Source organism: Aquarana catesbeiana, linkage group LG02 (genome assembly GCF_042186555.1).
Source record: "Aquarana catesbeiana isolate 2022-GZ linkage group LG02, ASM4218655v1, whole genome shotgun sequence".
In the NCBI taxonomy this organism is placed as follows: Eukaryota; Metazoa; Chordata; class Amphibia; order Anura; family Ranidae; genus Aquarana; species Aquarana catesbeiana.
In genome coordinates, this window is record NC_133325.1 from 362,581,689 (window position 1) to 362,602,690 (window position 21,002).

At 41.6% G+C, this 21,002-nt stretch overlaps 1 protein-coding gene across 2 annotated transcripts in view; it reads right to left on the bottom strand.

Annotated features, from left to right (window-relative positions):
* PSPH (phosphoserine phosphatase) overlaps positions 1–20,952 on the bottom strand; it is a 29,901-nt gene extending 8,949 nt beyond the window's left edge. The window contains exons 1-4 of one of the 2 annotated variants that reach the window (XM_073615073.1): positions 20,820–20,921; positions 11,514–11,545; positions 7,624–7,779; positions 3,140–3,274 (exon numbers count right to left, since the gene is read on the bottom strand). In XM_073615073.1, the coding sequence (XP_073471174.1) occupies positions 3,140–3,274; positions 7,624–7,763 (275 nt within the window). In that variant the 5' untranslated portion in view covers positions 7,764–7,779; positions 11,514–11,545; positions 20,820–20,921. Of the gene's footprint in view, positions 1–3,139; positions 3,275–7,623; positions 7,780–11,513; positions 11,546–20,819 lie in introns of both variants that reach the window. The other variant, XM_073615074.1, reaches the window with a different exon arrangement.
* Positions 20,953–21,002: the final 50 nt, after the last annotated feature.

Here is a 21,002-nt window from a genome sequence, read left to right on the forward strand (position 1 = left end):
TGGAATTCCACTTTAAAGTCCATCTAGAGCCAAAACCTTTTGTTTAGAATTGGAGAGAGAACAGAATGGTGAGTGCCGGTTCACACAGGAGCGGCACGACTTGCAGGTCGCCTCAGCGAGGCGACCTGCAAACGACTTCCGAGGCGACTTGCAAAACGACTTCTGTATAGAAGTCTATGCAAGTCGCCCCAAGTCGCCCCCAAAGTAGTACAGGAACCTTTTTCTAAGTCGGAGCGACTTGCGTTGCTCCTATTAGAACGGTTCCGTAGCACAGAACGGGAGGCGACTTGTCAGGCGACTAGGTCGCCTGACAAGTCGCCCCTATGTGAACCGAGCCTGAAACCCCAAGTTTTTTTGTCTGTATCTCCTTGGGAGTTTTCCTTTCACTTCCTGTCCTGGAGACACAACAGGAATTGAGAAAAAAAATCTCTCCACAGTAATTCTTTCCACCTTCCGTTCTCATGACAGCTGTGAAATTTTGGCTTTGCCATCCCATTTTGTTTCAGAAATGATGGTCACTATGACAAATACGGATAATGAAATTACCATATGGGGCCACAGACAGACATAGAAACCTGAAAGAGGTAAAGAGGTTCTAAACCTTCCACACTCTAGTCTAAACTAAAAATAATTTAAAGTTTTGGCTGGAGATACACTATTCCTAATAGAGAAATAAAGCACAGAAATACACTCACTGGCCACCATTAGGTACACTTTGCTAGTACAGGGTTGGACCCCCTTTTGCCTTCAGAACTGCCTTAATTATTCGTGACATAGATTCAACAAGGTGATGGAAACATTCCTCAGAGATTTTGGTCCATATTGACATGATAGCATCACGCAGTTGCTGCAGATTTGTCGGCTGCACATCCATGATGCAAATCTCCCATTCCACCACATCCCAAAGGTGCTCTATTGTATTGAGATCTGGTGACTGTGGAGGCCATTGGAGTACAGTGATCTCATTGTTATGTTCAAGAAACCAGTGGTGAGATGATTTGAGCTTTGTGACATGGTGCATTATCCTGCTGGAAGTAGCCATCAGAAGATGGGTACACTGTATTATAAAGGGATGGACATGGCCAGCAACAATACTCAGGTAGTGCGTTGGGTTTAAACAATGCTCAATTGGTAATAAGGGTCCTAAAGTGTGCCAAAAAATATCCCCCACACTATTATACCACCACCTTCAGCCTGAACTATTGATACAAGGCAGGATGGATTCATGCTTTCATGTTGTTCACACCAAATTCTGACCCTACCATCTGAATGTCACAGCTGAAATTAAGACTCATCAGATCAGGCAACATTTTTCCAATCTTCTATTATCCAATTTTGGTGAGCCTGTGTGAATTGTAGCCTCAGTTTCCTGGTTTTAGCTGACAGTAATGGCACCCGGCATCTGCTTCAAGGTTCTATGTGTTGTGCATTCAGAGATGGTATTCAGCATACCTTGGTTGTAATGAGAGGTAATTTAAGTTACTGTCGCCTTTTTATCATCTCAAACCAGTCTGCCCATTCTCCTCTGACCTCAACAAGGCATTTTCGTGCGCACAACTGCCGCTCTCTGGATATTTTCTCTTTTTCGGACCATTCTCTGTAAACCCTAGAGATTGTTGTGCGCTAAAATCCCAGTAAATCAGCAGTTTTTGAAATTCTCAGACCAGCCTGTCTGGGACCAACAACCATGGCACATTCAGAAGTCACTTAAATCCCCTTTCTTCCCCTTTCTTATGCTCGGTTTGAACTTCAGCAAGTCGTCTTCATCACGTCTAGTAATGAATTGAGTTGCTGCCATGTGATTGTCTGATTGTCATATTGTGTTACCAAGCAATTGAACAGGTGTACCTAATAAAGTGGCCGGCTGGTGAGTGTATTTTTTTTTTTTTTTTTACATTGCCTTTAAATTTAGGAAATGTAAAGCAGAACTCCAGCCAAAACTATTATAGTTTTTTAGTAGAGTCCCCACTCTATAGTTTTATAGCCAGGTTTGTATTGCTGTCAGGTGTCCCATTTGGGGAGATTCATTTTCACTTTCTTTTCTGGTGACAGCTGTCACCAAAACAGAAAGTGAAGTGAAAATCTCCCAATTGGAACATCTGTGTCAGTGACAACTGTCAAATTTGGGATATCTCCCCCCACCTTGGATAGATTTCAGTTTACATCCTGTTTCTTGGAGAAAGAATAGATGGGACATCTCCTGAGTGGAGACACAGACAAAAATAAAGAACAGAGAGTGATTCTAATCATTCTCCTCTCTATTAAAAAACAAAGTAAAAAGACGTGCTTAAGGTATAACCTTAAAGTATAATTGAATGCCTCACCCCCCCTTTTCTAGTCATTATATTGAACACCAAGAATGACACCAATGTGGACCTTTTTGTATGCTTTTATACTTTTCTATGGCGTTTTGTTTTATGCCCTTTGTATGTTATATGATGCAAAAAAAAAATTAAATAAAGATTACATAAAAAAATAAAGTATAATTGAAGGCAAAACTTTTTCTTAGTTTTTGGATAGAGTGGGGATTAGAACACCTGCCAATTTTTATTGCTGTGCCAGTTTTTACTCCCTGTTAGGGAGATTCACCCTCCCTTTTAGTCTTATTTACCATTATTAACGAAAGTGAAAGTAAAATAAAATCCAAAATTTTGGGTTGTCCCCAGAACATGAATAGTGGGAATATTGTTCAATGGGGACATTGATTTTGGTAAGCCTGGTAACAACCAGGGATTCCTTCACTTTAGAGGGATTTCCTCTCACTTCCTGTTTGGCTATGGGACAGGAAGTGAAGGAAAAACTCCCTAATGGGACACAGATTGCAAAAATAAACCATGCAGGGGTATAACCCTTCCTTACTCTATCCAAAATTAAAAAAAAAAGTTTTGCTTTTAGTTCTACTTTAATACCAAGCCAAAGAAATTAGAAAAAAACAAATAGCGAGGCTTCATACTTGTAGATGAAACGCGAAACACAAAATATTTGGCAAATAATCTATAATGACATGGGGAGGAATTCCTCTAATATCTACCACATACATTTGGTTCATTTTATCAATTCTGTGCTTTCTCCATGGCCTTTGGACTCTGCTATTCTCTGTGGTTATTAGTACAGACCTTGCTATAAAAAATGAACTCACTTTATTCCCTCAGTCAGCCTTGGAGGATGTTCGGTTATCAAAGCTTGCACTTGTTCTCTTGATGGTCGAATTAATGCAAGTCTTTCAGTTAAAGCAGCTTTAAATGTAAGAGATCCTCCCATTGCTTTGCGAGTCCTTCAGGAACAAAATATTAAATGGTGATAGATAGATAGATAGATAGATAGATAGATAGATAGATAGATAGATAGATAGATAGATAGATAGATAGATAGATAGATAGATAGATTAATGGCCCATTCACACATTTGTTTTATTGTCCACATTTTGACCCAAGTTAATGCATGTAAACAGGTTTGCCATTAAAGTGATTCTAAAGCAGGGGTGTCCAAACTTTTTTCACAGAGGGCCAAATTTGATGACGTGAACATGCGTGAGGGTCGACCATTTTGCCTGACATAGTTTGAACCATTAAAATTCGGTCTGTGTGTTTGTTCAAGCACTAATACACTGCCCAACAAGAATTCTCCTGCCTTTGTCGCTGTGTATGAGCAAAGAGATGAGCTTGGGCATGTTATTTGGATATACCGTATTTATTGGCGTATAACACGCACCTTCACTTTAAGAGGGAAGTTTCAGGAAAAAAACTGAAATTTTCAATAAAGAACTATGAAGCAAAATAAGAGTCAGTGTCCATCTGCAGCCCCACCATTGCCATGAATGCAGCACACCCATTGCCATCAGTGCAGCACCCCCATTGCCAGGAATGCAGCACCCACCATTGCCAGGAATGCAGCACCCAGTATTGCCAGGAATGCAGCGCCCACCATTGCCAGGAATGCAGTGCCCACCATTGCCAGGAATGCAGCACCCACCATTGCCAGGAATGCAGTGCCCACCATTGCCAGGAATGTAGCGCCCACCACTGCCAGGAATGCAGCACCCAGTATTGCCAGGAATGCAGCGCCCAGCATTGCCAGGAATGCAGCACCCCCATTGCCAGGAATGCAGTACCCAGTATGGCCAGGAATGCAGCACCCACCATTGCCAAGAATGCAGCACCCAATATGGCCAGGAATGCAGCCCCCACCATTGCCAGGAATGCAGCCCCCATCATTGCCAGGATTGCAGACTCACCAATGCAATCAGTGCAGCCTGACTGATGCCCATCCATCTGCAGCCTTGGTGGGGACAGGGAGGGGGCGGGATGAGCGCCAAAAGATTAGATACAAGAAAAACTCCTGCTTTCTCGGCTGCCTCTTTAATAGAAAGTCCTGCCTCCTTTGATGGACAGAACAGACATCCAATGGCAGCGCCAGAGATGGGACTTCCTATTACAGAGGCTGCCGTGTAAACAGGAAATACTCCTGTGTGCATGGCACTCGTCCCGCCTCCTCCCTGTCACCTCCAAGGCAGCCAGAATATATATCTTTTGTGGCCGGGCACTGGGAGACTGTTGGGGGCCACAAAAGATATATATGTCCAGATTACCAGGCGGGCTATTCAAAACCGTAATGCGGGCCGCGACTGGCCCGCGGGCCGGTCTTTGGACATGCCTGTTCTAAAGGCTGAAGGTTTTTTTACCTTCATGCATTCTATACCTGCTCTCCTGGCTCTCTCCCTCCTCATTGGCTCAGACACAGCTCTCGTCAATCACAGCCAGTGGGAAGGAAGCAGGGGGTGGGGCTGAGACGTGCTCTGTGTATCTTAGGGGCATACAGAGCGGGGCTTGGGAGCCAGCATGCATTAGTGCCCCCATAGCAAGTGGCTTGCTATGGGGGGCACTCGGCAGGGGGGAGAAGCCAGGAGCATCATTGGGAGACCCAAGAAGAGGGGGATTGGGGCTGCTCTGTGCAAACGATTGCACAAAGCAGATTGCACAAATCAGATTGCACAAAGCAGATTGCACAAAGCAGGTAAGTACATGCTTGTTATTTTTGTTTTAAATGACCTTTAGTATCACTTTAATTTAGAAAGTGCTAATTGACACCTGTGCATTGGCTGAAAAAATTTAATGTCCTCTTTTTGATGCATTGGCATGCGTTAAGGGGCCTATTGATTGGAATGGCAGCAAATGTCAGTGCAGGACATCACAATTTTCCATAGCAATAAAAATAGACAGAAGATAATGCAGATGCATAGTTGCTTAGTTTTCTATATCTTTAAACTAATCCATATAACTAGCCTATTGTCTAGAACTGCTACTGAACTAGTTTCTGCAGGTTTCCTTATAATTATCCCAGCGTGTAGCCATATTCTCATACACATTTTATATTGTAAACCCTATATATCAGTCACCTTGTTCTTGGTTTTTTTTTTTTTTTCACCTAATTGGCTGTTATGGACAATGTCAGTAATTAAAGGTGGCACCATGACATTAGTCATAAGTGTCAATTTGTTAACAGTGCAGGATTATAACCTTCATGCGTAAAACTGCAAATAATTCAAATTGCATTTTCTAAATGCGTACAGTCACTAAAAAAAAAAAAAGATTTTTTTTGATAGATAACCTTGCCAATGAAATTGCCTTGCAGACCAAAGTATGTAGTCGCACACCAAACTTACAAGTGTTATATAACTTTAAAGTTGTTCTGTAAAGGGAAACTTAGAATAAAGTGAAAAAGCTGACACTGAGCCAGCAGCCTTGTGTCTGAATTCCTCAGTTACTGTGAGAATAGAATGAAAATGTTCCCATGGCAATAACATGACTTGTAGATGGGATTATGCTCTGCATTTCTTGGCAGTCTGCCTCATCTACTCTGCACAGTCATGCCCACAGAAAGAAGAGGGCACAAGTGTCAGCTTCCATTAGCTAACAGCCACATGACATGGGCAGATCTACTATGGGAAACTACTGACTGCAGTCTATAGGAATACACATACTGATTGTCCACCTAATGTTGGGTAGGTTCCGCCTTTTGCCACCAAAACAGTCCCGCTTGCTGCCAAAACAGCCCCGACCCATCGAGACATGGACACCACTAGACCTCTAAAGGTGTGCTGTGGTATCTGGCACCAAGCTACCAGTAGTATATCCTTTAAGTCCTGTAAGGTGCAAAGTGGGACTTCTGCTTTCAATAAATCAGCTTCATGGACAACATGTTCACTTGCTGCCTAATTTATCACACCCACTTTCAGATGCCATTGTATTGAGATAATCAATGTTATTCACGTACACCTTTCAGTAGTCATAACGTTATGGCTGATCAGTGTATATACAAAGCAGTGGCATCTCTCTGAAGCAACTAAAGATGAATTCTAGGAATCCAATCACTTTGTAAAATGGCACAGTACGACTTAAAGATGAACTGCAGTCTGCTCACATAATTTGTAATAAAAACACCTTTGCCATTCTGAAGCTTCCCTCCAACCACTTTGCATATTATTTTATATATACTGTGATTCTATACTTGCCAAATCTCCCTCCACTGAGTCTGGCTGCATCCATTTTAACTGTGGGTAGTTGAAGCTGCTGCTTGTTCACTTCCTGGATTTACACAGAGGCACACCTCCAGCTCTGCAGTTCTCATTGGCCCTCTTATGACTCATCCCCCTCCCTTCCTGGCAAACTCTCATGAGAGTTAGAGAGCTGTGCATGATGTCATAAGCCTAGGCCTTTTTACCAGACAAGAAACAGGAAGTGGGCTGTATAAGGTATTTACTGGCAGAAACATTTTTTTTTTACTATCCAAAGTTAAAACAACAAGGGCAGAGGATTTATTAGATTTTAAAATTGAAAAAATGACTGAAGTTCCACTTTAAGTCCAAAGAGGTGCTTGTCACCTTATGGAATTATCTCTTTATTTTACATCAGTTTGATGTTGCTCTGGGAGGATAGCTATCACTACATCTCCAAAGCTCCAATACGGGACCTTCTGGCCCCAGCTCCTTTAGCTGCAGAGTCACATGCAGCTGCCATGCCTGCTCCTCCCCACCCCCTGTCCAATCACGGAGCACTTTTTATCATGTGAAGTCATTCACAAAATACAAAGTCTTCTGTGAATGGGTGGCAGAGGGTAGTGGCGGTCAGAGCTTCTGTGTGTGAGAAGACAGCTTCTCTCCTCTTAGAGCCCCAGAGTGTAGCAATAGCAATCTTTCCAGAGCTCTATAAAACTGTCAGATCCACCTTGTTGGACTTAAATTGTGGTAAGCCAGCTCATTTTACTAAGTAGCTGAATTCCTGCAGTTCAGCTTTAAACCCCCATCAGGTGCTTTTCTCTTGTGTCTGTTAATGTCAGTGCTGTTAGAGTATTTGAATATTGCTCCTCCTGTAACAGGATATTATTAGGATTTTCCTCAGAGACTTTATATGGTTACTGACTTTCCTGTGTAATCTTATCCTTTTTTTAGCAGGGGTACACTAATCCATGTAACAATGGTTATTGGTAAGGAAAAAATGGTATGAAATGAGGTATGATTATGTCCAAAAAGCTCTAATACCAAAGTTAGCACATCCTAGATACAAGGACACTGAAATGCACATGAACTGTCATTTATGAAGGTTCTAGTTGGGAAAATATACTTACATCTCTGCCACTGCATCTCCCACACCACAGAACTTTGCCAGCTCATCTATGCCCTCTTCCTTAATAACGGTGCTATCCACGTCAAAGCAGACCGCATCTGCCTTACGGAAGAGTTCTTTCAGCTGTGACAGGGAAGACATACTGTGGTGCACCCTCCTGAAATTAAACAGCAGGATAAGCATTAAAAAAAACTATATATTGTATTTAACAGTGTATAACACGCACAGGCGTATAACACGCACATTCATCTTAAGAGGGAAGTTTCAGAAAAAAACTTACATTTTAAATAAGGAAATTTTAAGCAAAATAAGGGTCAGTGCCAATCTGCAGCCTCACCATTGCCATCAATGCAGCCTGATCAATGCCCATCTGCAGCCTCACAAGTGCCATCAATGCAGCAGCCTCACCATTGCCATCAATGCAGCAGCCTCACCATTGACATCAATGCAGCTTGATCGAGGCCCATCTGCAACCTAGAGGGGACAGGGAGAGGGGCAGGATGAGCGCCGACAGAATACATACAATGAGAATCTCCTATGATAGACAGAACAGTGGTCCAATGGCGGCCCAGGAGACGGGACTTCCTATTACAGAAGCCGCAAAGTAAACAGGAGATTTTCACTGTATTTAATCTGACAGCGCTCATCCCGCCGACCCACCCCCCCCCTCTTAGGCAGCTAAAATTGAAGTATTGGCGTAAAACACGCACATGCTATTTGCACCCGATTTTCAGGATGAAAAAGTGCGTTTTATACGCCAATAAATACAGTATTTGCATTTAATTAAAGAAGTTATTTAAATACTGAAAAATATTATGTACTGGTTGTCTACTTTAAGTGGCCCAGAGGCTCCAAATTAAAGTCTAACTGGACTTTTAATTTGAAATAGTTCTTTGTAAATTGTAGTTGATTTAAAGGGACTCTGTTACCACAGTATCACTTGCAAACAAAGCCCACACTTTAAAAGCAAAACATGTGTAAAAGAAGTAACATGCATATGACTACAGGATGTACACGCTGGTGGGAGGAACCACAGCATGCAACTGGGGAGCAGGTATCCCACAAACCCAGAAGTGTTGAATAGAAAGAATATGGTTTGTGCTGGAGACTACGCTGGACTAATTGGATCAGTCAATGGTCGTGGGTGGGTGACTGTGTGGATAAAGAGGAAGAAGTCCCTTCCAGTAGGTCATGCCCAATGGTGAATGTTGGTGGTGGACCCTCTTGGGGGCTTGGGCTGCTACCTTTCCGATATGGCCCTATGGGCATTTCAGCAAAAAGTCTTGGATGGGATAGAAGGAGTGCCTGGTATCTAAAAAACTGCAACTTTGATGTATGGTTCATAAGATGTTTATTAAAAGTATAAACATGTACATCAAGCCAACATGTTTCAGGGGAATGGACTCCCCCTCTTCAGGGCTAGTGAGTAAGCACAAAAAATATATACATATATATATACTGTATGATATATTTTCTTTTACAGCATGGGTGCTGTTTATAAGTGACCCAGCGGTGACAGGGATCATTAAGTCAATAAATGTGTATTCTAGGTGTATTAAAAGAAAATGTGTGCAAATTCTTAAAGTTTAATTTCTTTAGAAAGCAGCCTGTCCCCTACCAGCATGCTGCAGAGGAAACTTGCTCTTTTGTGTGAAAGCAGTGATCTCTCTTGAGGGGGGTCCAACACGTTTCCTGAGTCAGATCTACAGCTCTCCTATCAGCAGCAAATACAAGCTTTGATGACTGCACAACTATGGATGGTGAAAGGCTTTTCTACTATGGGCTCTGATGAAGAAGAACATACCTTCGAAACGCGTCAACCAGCAAGGACCCTGATGAGGTCCTCCTGAAGCTAGAGACTTCAGGAAAGCTGGGAAATTGTAGCTACGCACAGTGGTTGGATGAGTGCTATCGCTATCAATGTTTGTGAGTAGCTATATTTTATATTTTATCTATAATAAAATTGTAGCTGGTTAATGCACTAGGCCAGTGTGCCCTCTGTTTTTATCTATTTCCCACGCTTTTCTACTAAGGCTCTGGCTGCTTTCTAACGAAAATGAACTGTAAGGCTTTGTACACTTTTCATTTTGGTGTACCTGAAAAGTATTTAGCTGGTGTTCAATTGGCTTTAAAGGATTACAGTTTCGAAACAAAGTGGTGGTAGATAAGCACATTGGGGTTGATTTAGGAAAATGTAATAGTGTAAAATCTGGTGCAGCTCTGCATAGAAATCAATCAGCTGCCATTTTTTCTGTCAAAGCTTAATTGAACAAGCTGAAGTTAGAAGCTGATTGGCTACCATGCACAGCTGCACCATATTTCGCACTTGCCAGTTTTAATAAATGAAACCCAATGGTGTTAACAATGGGTTCAAAGGGGGAAACTACAGGAGACTGGTAGTTTTTAATAGTCATATAGTTGGCAGCAAAAAATGGAATATATTCCAAAACTGACTGTAACTATTAGTGGTAGGATGTGTGGGTGTTACTTAAGTTCTGAAAAAATAATTTTGTATGATCTTCCCCTTAACATTTATTCTTAGATCTGCTGTGAGCATATATGTGTCTGCAGAGTAGCTAGGGAAAGAATTACTGACATCCCTGACACGCCTAATTCTAGGGGAAACAGTGGCAGGTGTTTAGACGTGCACAAGGGGTGTGCTGGGTGTGCCCAAGCACACTCTAATCACCCCATGTGGAGCAGATTGCCCCTGCTATTTCACCAAAGCCACCCAATGGGGCTCCTAAAAAAAAATTGTAAAAAAATAATACAAAAATAAAATAATAAAAATAAAAAACTACTGACACCAATCTCTGCCCTACTGACACGTCCACTGTTCTACTAACATCGTCCATATTTTAATGCATTTTAAAATGTTTTTTACATTTATTTACAAGAGTGTGTGGTGTGTGTGTGTGTGTGTATATATATTAAACACGCACGAGCTTTGGGGTGCACACCCTAATGGAATGGGCTGCGAACACCTTGTTCAATCAGCAGATAAGGGTGAACCAGGGGTGTCGGCTATCAGCTATAGACATGATATGTGTAATCATCCAGATTTTATATCTGAACCTATTTTTATCTTGTCAAGATTTTTTTTTAGTTTTAGGAAACACTACAAGTTACCAACTGCACTAAACATACAGTATATCACACTTCACGGAATGCTAGAAGACAGTTTTTCGAGTCATTCAGTTGGGAGTAACAACAACTTTGATTGGACATCCAGACATGTGAAATATGAACTCAAGAGTAACACAGGCCATAGACGGTTCGAATCTCGGACGGTTCAGTAGCAACTGGCCAAGATTCGAACCGTGTAGGGGCAGGCTGAGTGTACCAAATTGATCGATCAATCAACTTGGGTACAACCAGCCCCCTGGATTTTACTTGCGATCATCGCTAGCCACTAGCAATAATCACTATCTTCTCCTGGTGGGAAGGGATTCCCCTGCAACCCCCCCCCCGGTTCGGCAGGAGGGATTCCTGTATCAACACTATTTGTCCCCATTGGGCAGATTCACCACTCTGTTGTACTGTCAACAAGTGAGGGGTAATGCAACATTTTACAGGCGTTCCAAGAACAAGAGGTGGGCATCTCTGCGACATGAAGTGAAAGGAAAATTTCCCAATGGTGCAGACAGCAAAAAATAAACTGACAGAAGATTTACCCTTTACTACTTTATTCAAAGCTAAAAAAAAAAAAAAAAAAGGGGTTGGCCATACATAAACTTTAGGTTTCCTATGTTTGCTTATGTCTGTTCACAGAGTCATCGACGTCCACGGCTCTTCATGATGACTGATTTGTAGACATATACAGTACATAACCATATTCTTTCACCATTTGCTTGCTCATTCTGTGCAAATTAAAACATATATTTATTTTACCTGATATGTGTGCAAATAGACTAATTGGCTGTCTGTAAGAGAAAACAGTGAAGAAAACAATCAATTCAGCTCAGAAGGGTAAACTTTTACATGCATACTGTATGTACAGAATAACATTTTAAAGCGGGGTTCCACCCAAATTTTGAACAATATCTGTATGTATTCTCTTCCTTGCCTAGATGCTGACATGCCGTTTAAAAAAATGTAAATCGCAGTAATTACCTTTTATTTTTCTATTCTTCTTTGCACTTCCTGGTTCTCCTCCCGTGGGAGTAGGCGTGTTTCTAGCCTCTCCCAGACTCCTGGGAGCTAGTCTCAGGCTTCCCAGGATGTCACTGAGCATGTGCGGGAACGAGCGGTGAATGCTGGGAGCACAGCATTCACCACATCCAGGAAATAAATGCTTGTGGGCTTTAAATGCCCACAATGAAGATGGAAACCGCCTGCAGTGAATAATATAAGTTATTCTTTCCGACGAAATCTGACACAGGCGGACATATTACACACAATATGTGAGTATGTAATGCTGAGAAGAAAAGTTTGTGAATGAACTAAAAAAAAAAAAAACGATAGATAGGTGGACCCCCGCTTTAAGGATGATTGACTTATGGATGTATTTAAATGGGAAATCACTATATCTATAGCAGTGCTTTTAAACGTTTTCTGGTAAGGGGCTGTAAACCAGTGGTCATCAACCCTGTCCTCAGGGCCCACTAACAGGCCGGGTTTTATGTATTATCCTGGGGAGATGCAGACTAGAATACTGCAATCACTGAGCAGCAAATATTAGCACCTGTGATGTATTTCAGTTATCTTGCAACCGTGGCCTGTTAGTGGGCCCTGAGGACAGGGTTGATGACCACTGCTGTAAACCATGTCACAGATGCTGGACCGCCAAAGCCTACATTCTGCCCTGTACAAAACAATAATTTGCCATGCAGGGCAAAGCAACTGGTTCATTTTAATGCCCCCCATCTCAGCTGCATATACTTCCTTTGGTTACCCTGCGGCTTCAAATAGCTGACGGGGGAAAAAAAAAAAAGTCATCTTCTGTAAGCTCAAGTTGTGCTTCTATGTGAAGGCTCTTTTAAATTTACAGTTAGGACTGCAGATAACACTGGGGTGCCATAGAATGGCCTCTGCAGCTTACGCATGTATTTGCAAATGTGTGCTTACTAAACTGTTTGTAAAGCAAATTGTTTGATAGGAGAATTCGGTTGGTTTCAGGCTGGCTGGTGAGTTGAGCTGGGAATTTTCTTATATTTTGTTTGACATGCATTGCCGTTCCAAGTGCTCCTTGCTGTGAAGGACAGTTATAGGTGGGGGCAGTGGCCAGTTGTTTTGTACTGATGTAATATTGGTGAGGGGATACACTGCACACCTTTGCTGCCATTGTGCTATGTGCCGGGTGTCCAGTGCTCCCCTGTGCCTCACCTGCCCTCTATCTATCCATTAGAATGCATGTGTTTCTACTTTGGAGGCTCTCATAAATTTGTAGAGTTAGGACTGCAGATAATACTGGGGTGCCTTGGAGTGGCTCTGCAGCTTACACAGGTATTTGCAAATGTGTGCAAACTAAACCACTGTTTTTAATGCAAGTTGTTAGACAGGAGAATTTGGCTGGTCGCAGGCTGGCTGGTGAGTTGAGCTGGGAATTTTCTTTGGTTTACTTGAAATGCATTGCCCTTCCATGTGCTCCTTGCTATGAAGGCCAGTTATAGGTGGGGGCAGTCGCCAGTTGTTTTGTACTGATGTAATATTGGTGAAAGAACACACTGAACGCCTTTGCTGCCATTGTGCTATGTGCTGGATGTCCAGTGCACCCCTGTGCCTTTAAGGAGGGGGTGGGCTCCCTCCAGGCTCACCCGCCCTCTATCTATCCATTAGAATGCATGTGCATCCACTATAGAGGCTCTTATAAATTTACAGAGTTAGGACTGCAGATAATACTGGGGTGCTGTGGAGTGGCTTACGCATGTATTTGCAAATGTCTGCGTACTAAACTCCTGTTTTTAATGCAAATTGTTAGGATAATTTGGTTGTTTGCAGTTTAGTTGGTGAGTTGGGCTGGGAATTTGCTTTGGTTTTGTTTGACATGTGTCGCCCTTCCATCATGTGCTCCTTGCTGCGAAGACCAGTTATAGGTGGGGGCACTGGCCAGTTGTTTGTACTGATCTCTAGTCAGACCTTATACAAGGCAACAGGGAAGGGACAAAACTAGGTCAATCACCAAGCAGAAGAGCTGACCCATCCATATCCATCACCCAAAAGTAACAGCTACTGTATTTACTTAGCTCCCAATGGCTGTAAAAAGTGTCAGAGGAGCAAAAAAAAAACACATAGTGTAGTGGGACAATTGGCGAGCCAATTACACAAGCAGGAAATTATATTTCTGGGGAGTGGTCATTACACACTCGGTATACAAAGCAACCCCAGATAGCCATATTGCAATGCATTCTCAGAAAATTACAGAGCTGCAGATTGAAAAGGAAAGGTAATTTTCAATCACAATATGATTAGTGTCGCAATTATACACGCTATATTATTTTTTCTTTATCTGCTATTTTTTTTCCCCCACGAAAGTGAAGTTACCGTTTAATAAAAAATAATTGAAAACAAAACCAATCAGCTTCCAGGTTTTATTGTCAACGCTTAATTGAACAAGCTGAAGTTAGAAGCTGATTGGCTACCATTCACAGCTGTACCAGATTCTGAGTGCTCCAGTTTTATGCTGGCCATACACTATACGAAAAATCGGCCGAAAAATCGTTCGTATAGACACTTTGTTCGTTTTTCGGCAAGTTAATGGGCACAAATCGATAATCGTTTGTGACGTTTTTGTGGGATAAAAACGAACGGGAAGTTTGGAAAATTTCTGCCGAACGTACGATAAATTGCAAGGTTAATGTGTTTCCCGTCCGAACTGTCTGCACTAGGTATATGTAAAAAAACGAACAAAAAATTATTTATTCATGTCCACTGAACAATTTATCGGTCATTACATGATGGCACGATCGTTTGCGGTCACGGTCGAACGTTCGTTTTTCGAAAATGTGTTCGACCGATTTTCTGTATAGTGTATGGCCAGAATTAGTAAACATCCTCCATATGTCTTTGGGTAGTTGATTGTTAGGGTAGTTGAAACATTGTTTCTTAAGTCTTTTTTTATACAGGAAATCTAAAGCATTTACAATTTGATTACACCTATCAATAGTGTTTTCAACAGCTGGGTTTAAAATGCTATTGCATAAAGAAAAATAAAATGGCACAAACATAGACGTTCCAATGTATGATGACTTTCTAGTACTATATTTTTCCTATTTCATAACTGAATAGCTGCAGGGTTGGTGCACTGTACCAGATGTTAGCATTGTGTAACAGCAATGTTTGCTTTTCTTACATCTACAGTGCATGTGCTGTGAGAGTTACTGGCTTATATGACATAATCTGTTCATTTTTCCCCTTCGTGGACATTGCAGACAGTAGAAGGTCATAAAAAGTAAGCATAATATTCCTTCAAGGAATATGCTTTGCAAATGTAAAAAGACATTGTTTTTTTCATTGTTTTATTCATTCATACATTTAAGTAAAATAAACTTGATAACCTAAGAAATAACAATTCTGAAAAATCCAAAATATAGGATGTTACATAAACTATAGGATGTTACATAAACTCAACATGATTTTAACAAGTGCAGCTAATGTAACATGGACTTTCAACCTTTAATCTTTACTGATATATACAGTATATTTGTTACATATCTTTCTGTATATGAGTAAGCTTCATATAGGCTAATAAAAGGATATATTCCCAGGTTATCTATGGAGTTAATTTACTAAAGGCAAATAGACTGTTCACTTTGCAAGGTTGTTTTCACTCAGCAAGGGAATATTCCCTTGAGTCCCATTCACACCTAGTGTAGCATAAATGCGTTTTTTGCGATTCGTGCATAGGACAGCCCATTCACTTGAGCCCTATGCAAGACAAATGTGCCAAATATGCTCCCAAACTCTTCCAGGCATAAAGCTTTGCATGTTTTTTTTACGTGCATTTGTCATGTCTGCTGGCTGCATTTAAGAATTAATGGCACCGCAAGAGTGACATACAGTTTTCACACGCACGGAAACAAGCACTTTTATGCACAGTTTGAATGGGACATATTTTCAGGGAATGTGGTAAAAATGCACTTTTCAAAAAAATATGCCATTACATACATTGAAAATGAAAAGAAAAGTATTTTTGCTTGCACATGATTGGATGATGGAAATCAGCAGAGCTTCATCTCATTTACTAAACTAAGGGAAACATTTCCTTGCAGAGTGAAAATTCCCTTATGGAGTGAACAGCCTATTTTCCTTCATTAAAGGATATGTAAACATTTCTTTAAAAAAAAACAAAAACAAACATGTCATAGTTACCTCCTCTGTGCAATTGGTTTTGCACAGAGTGGCCCTGATCCTCCTCTTCTGGGGTCCCTCAGCGGTGCTCCTGGCTCCTCCTCTTCTCGAGTGCCCCATCGGAGAAGCACTCTCCCTTAGGGCACCCGTACGGGCGCGCTCCCGTGTCCTGCTGCTGCCGTCCATTGACACAGACAGCAGGACTTGGCTCCACCCCCGGCTCCCGCGTCATTGGATTTGATTGACAGCAGCGGGAGCTAGTGGCTGCTCTGCCATCAATCTATCCAATCAGGACACGAGACACCGGCTGCAGCGGGTGTGCTCATCCCCGGCGCAGGAACGATCAGCCTCAAGTAAGTAAAAGGGGGGCTCTGGGGGCTGGTACACTACAAGGGTTTTTTCCCCTCATTGCATTCCGCAAAGGTTTATAACCCCTTTAAGGCTCACACTAGAACACACAGCGGCTCACAGCAGGGGTCTGGTGCGCCTCCATTCTCCGTTTCAGGCCTGATTTCAGCCCGAATTTTTGGTTGAATTTGGACCTGAAACTGACCAAAAGATGCATAGGGCTCCTGTGCACATCAAGCAGGAGCCACTGTGGACATGTGTGAACCGGCTCCATAGAGAGCCAGTCACATCTACTGCTATGTGAATTGGATGCGGGGGAACCCACATCCAATTTGCATAAGTGTGAACCCAGCCTAAAGATAAGTTCACATTCAGGTAAAAAATAATAAAAGCACATATTTTTGCAGAAAAAAAGATCGTACATAATTTTTTTCCCAAAGGAGCCTGCAGAGCATTGTAGCAGTGAAGAGTAGATGGTGAGTGCAATGTCAGGCTCCTGCAGACAGTGCTGGATTACCAAGCAGGCAGAAGCCTATGGGCCCCACGCCATTTAAGGGCCCTGCGACAACGGCTCAAAATGATATTGATTTGATCTTGAAATAAACTTACAATGAAGTCTCTTATTGTAGAGGAATACCGTTGTTATGGCAGCAGATAGCTGCCATGACCCCAGTATCCTCTTCTTCAGTGAGCGGTTTGCTTTCAGATAAAAGTGGTCTCATCGGCGGATTCACCACAAGATCACTTTTATCGGGGATGGGAGAGGGGGCCCCCCTCCCTTTGTGCTCTGGTTGTCTCCGCCGCTTACTGGAGCCGCCGGTAATGGCGGAGACAATCAGGTCCTCTCTCCTGTTTGGCTGGCTGCCGAGGGGAAGATGGCCCCCACCCAGCCCCATAGCATTGACTGGCAGAAGGGACGTCAAATGCACTTCTGCCCAATGTTCTAAAGGAGAATTTTTTTTTTTCAAATGACTTTTTTTTATTGCATTTTAGGCTTTTCTGGGGTCTTTTTGACCCCAGATCTCATATTTAAGAGGTCCTGTCATGCTTTTTTTATATTACAAGGGATGTTTCCATTCCTTGTAACAGGAATAAAAGTGACCCCAAAACTTTTTTTTTTTTTAAAGACAGTGTCAAAATAAAAAGTAAAATAAATAAAAAAAAAATCAAAGCGCCTCGTCCTGCACAGAAGCGAACGCATATCTGGATCCAAGAAATTACGGGCGTAGATATGCCTAAAAATCCAGAAACCTATTTAGTACATAATACCAAACCTACAATAAAACAATATAAGAGAACGATAAATACCACATTTAATAAATTCAGCAAAACACCTGATCCCAAAACATTGGCAAGAGAATGGGTTCAAAGGGCAGAATTTATAAATAACATGGAAAAATTGTGTCATTACGAAGAAGATAGAATAGAAAAATGTTCAAATACTTGGAAAGGATGGAAAGTGTTTTAGAATACAAAGAAATACTCTGAGATAATGCGAATCTGAAAAAAGAGAGGTAGGGGGAATAAATGAAGGAAGATTATAATACATGTTTAAGGAATGTGGAATGGGGAAGGCGAGGGGAGGGGGGATTGGGGAAAACTATATTTTTATGAGAATTTTGAACAAAGTATTTTATATTTTGTATAATGTGAAATTTAATAAAATTTTAATTAAAAAAATGTTATTTTAAAAATTACTGTAGACTTCACACACACAATAACATTTTGTTTTGCCTTATACACATTTGCCAGAGCTGGAACTGTGCCAGTTTGAATGTTGGGTAGTGTGCCAGACATCCAAGGTTTTTTTCTAACCTCAAGCAGTGTTATGCGGTGCGTCTGCATTCCATTATTTACATATACTTGATATGATAAAACCTTTCCTGTGCAAAGTGCAGCTTTGAAAACCTTGGGTCTCTCCTAAAATACCCAACACACTAAGTGCCATAAAACTGTAACATTTTATTGAGAGACTCTCTAAAAAATGAAATTCCTTTAGATATTATTCTAATCACAAACATATCTGCTAAGGAACTGGTCATTTTATTTCAAGGGACAAACTTGAGATATAGTTGCATTTTTATTTCAAATGCCAAGCCACTGAAGCCTGTTGAATCAATGGAATTCGTTCATAATATTTTAGATGTTTGTTATACGACTTAACCACTTGCTTACTGGGAACTTTTACCCCCTTCCTGCCCAAGCCCATTTTCAGCTTTCCTTGCTGTCATTCTTTGAATGACAATTGCGCGGTCATGCAACACTGTACCCAAATGAAATTTTTATAATTTTTATTTTTTCACAAAAATACAGCTTTCTTTTGGTGGTAATTAATCACTGCTGGGTTTTTCATTTTTTTTGCTAAAAAATTAAAAAATACCAAAAATTTGGAAAAAAGAATAGTTTCATAGTTTGTTATAAAATTTTGCAAACAGGTAATTTTTGTCCTTCATTGATGTGCGCTGGTGAGGCTGCACTGATGAGGTGGCACTGATTGGCGGCACTGGTAGGTGACACTGATAGGCAGCACTAATAGGTGGCACTGGTTGGCACTGATAGGTGGCACTGGTGGGCACTGATAGGCAGTACTGATATGCACTGGTAGGTGGCACTGGCAGGTGGCACTAGTGGGCATTGCTTAGCAGCAGTGGATGCCCATGTGCGGGACCGATGTCCCTCTGACAGAAGCCAGCAATCAGCTTTTTTTATTCCCCTCACGCAAAAATGCTGATTACTATCTTCTGTTTACATCACGTGATCAGCTGTCATTGGCTGACAGCTGATTACATGGTAAGGGGCTGGAATTGGCCCCTTACTGTGATCTGTGATCAGACAAGTCTCATTGACTTGCTGATCACAGAGGCGGCTCATACACAGCACCTGTCGTGTCCCAGAAGGTTTTGGGAGGGAGGGGGGAAGGTGAACTATCACTTCCAATCGCCTAAGGCAATTGAAGCGGAAGAGGGAGCGGGTACCTGTCAAACTCGGGTACCTGCCCCCCCCTCCCCAAAAACTCTATTTGACAAACAGGAGCTGGGGAGAAGGCCTTAGGGCTGGTTTACACCACAAAACGCACTACAGATCCGTTTCGGATGCGTTTCTGCATGTGCAAGTTTTTGACGCGTTGCATTTTTGATAAATTTTTGGATGCGTTCCAGATACTTTTTTTTCTTCTTCTTTCCTGTTTTTTTTTTTCACTGTACTGGGGTCCGGTGTGTTTTTGATGTATTTTTGATGCATTCCAGTGTATTCCGGTGCGTTTTACTGCATTCCAGTACAGGAAAAATGCAGCATGTTCTACTTTTTTTTCTGGAACTGGAAAGCCCTGAAACTGATTACACTGGTATGAACTATGCCATTGGAAACCTTATAACCTACTTTTGTGTTTTTGATGCAGAAAAAAAAAATGCACTGGACTGCATGTGGTGTGAACTGGCCCTTAAAGTGGACCTTCTCCATTTGGGTGGAGCTCCGCTTTAAATAGGACATCAGAGGTAATTTACAAAAGGGATGGATTTACTAATGGCAAAATGTGGTTTTTATGGGGTTGATTTACTAAAGGAAATGGGGGGGCCTGCAGACGGACGTTTTTATTTCAAATGTTTTATTTAACCTGAAAGGCAGTTTCTATGTCAACAAGACAATAATAGCTAGTTAATAATACAGTATACAGAATATAAGTGTAGCCAGCTAGCAGATGAATTCCAGACACAAGAAGGGATCAGCGGATTCTCAGACAGCGTAAACCCAAGACACGGAAGGTTTTTTACCTTCATGCATACAACCTTTAGAACCACTTTGATGAATGTGGTGAAATTTCACTTTGTAAAGAATAGCAAATCATGTGCAAGGAGAATGAAAGTAAAAAAAAACAGTATTTTGCTTGCGCATGATTGGATGATGGAAGTCAGTAGAACATCACCCCATTCACTAAGCTCTGGGAAAATTCCCTTCTAAAGTAAACAGCCTATTTGCTTTTGAAAAAAACCATCTCCAATAGCTCATAATAATATACATACATTACTGATACTTTCCATGCTGGGACCGAGTTGCATACAATACAATTGTGTTGAATATAGTACAATCTAGCAATTTCATAAGAGATGCATATTGTTTTTGTCAAAGCTCTTAGACTGATGCAGAAATAATTGGAATAAAATGATGACTTTTTATATCATACATACACAACATATTATCTATTTTGAAGCAGTATTCTTCTAAACAAACAAGAGTCTGTGAAGACTTGGGGGCCAAGTTTCTATCAGTTTGCCAATAGTGACTGATTGGTTGTAGAAGTCAGGGAATACTATAGATCGGCTATGTGATTGGTCGGGGGATCCGCTCGGATGACAGATGATGAGTGTAGGGCTCATGATTGCATCAGCTCTCTCCCTTCAGCACCATTAGATCAGCCTCCAGTACCCATCATACACATAATACATAGACTATCCCTGGCTCATTACAATGTGTGATCTCATACTCTAATATTCGTATCTTACAAGAAAGCATTCCATCCATAGATGGGGAGGAATTAGCGATGTGTAGTAATGAATGACTTACAGTGTCAGCCGGCTTGTAGCTCCTCTGTCAGTCTGTCAGCTCTCCCACACAAGTCCAATGTGCACAGACCTTTGCCTCAATTCCTCTACAAGACAACCTCGCTGACCTGATTGCTATTTCTAACGATCCTGCTGAACCAGCTCTACTCGGATGGGAGGTGATTGTACACATCACATTTCTCCG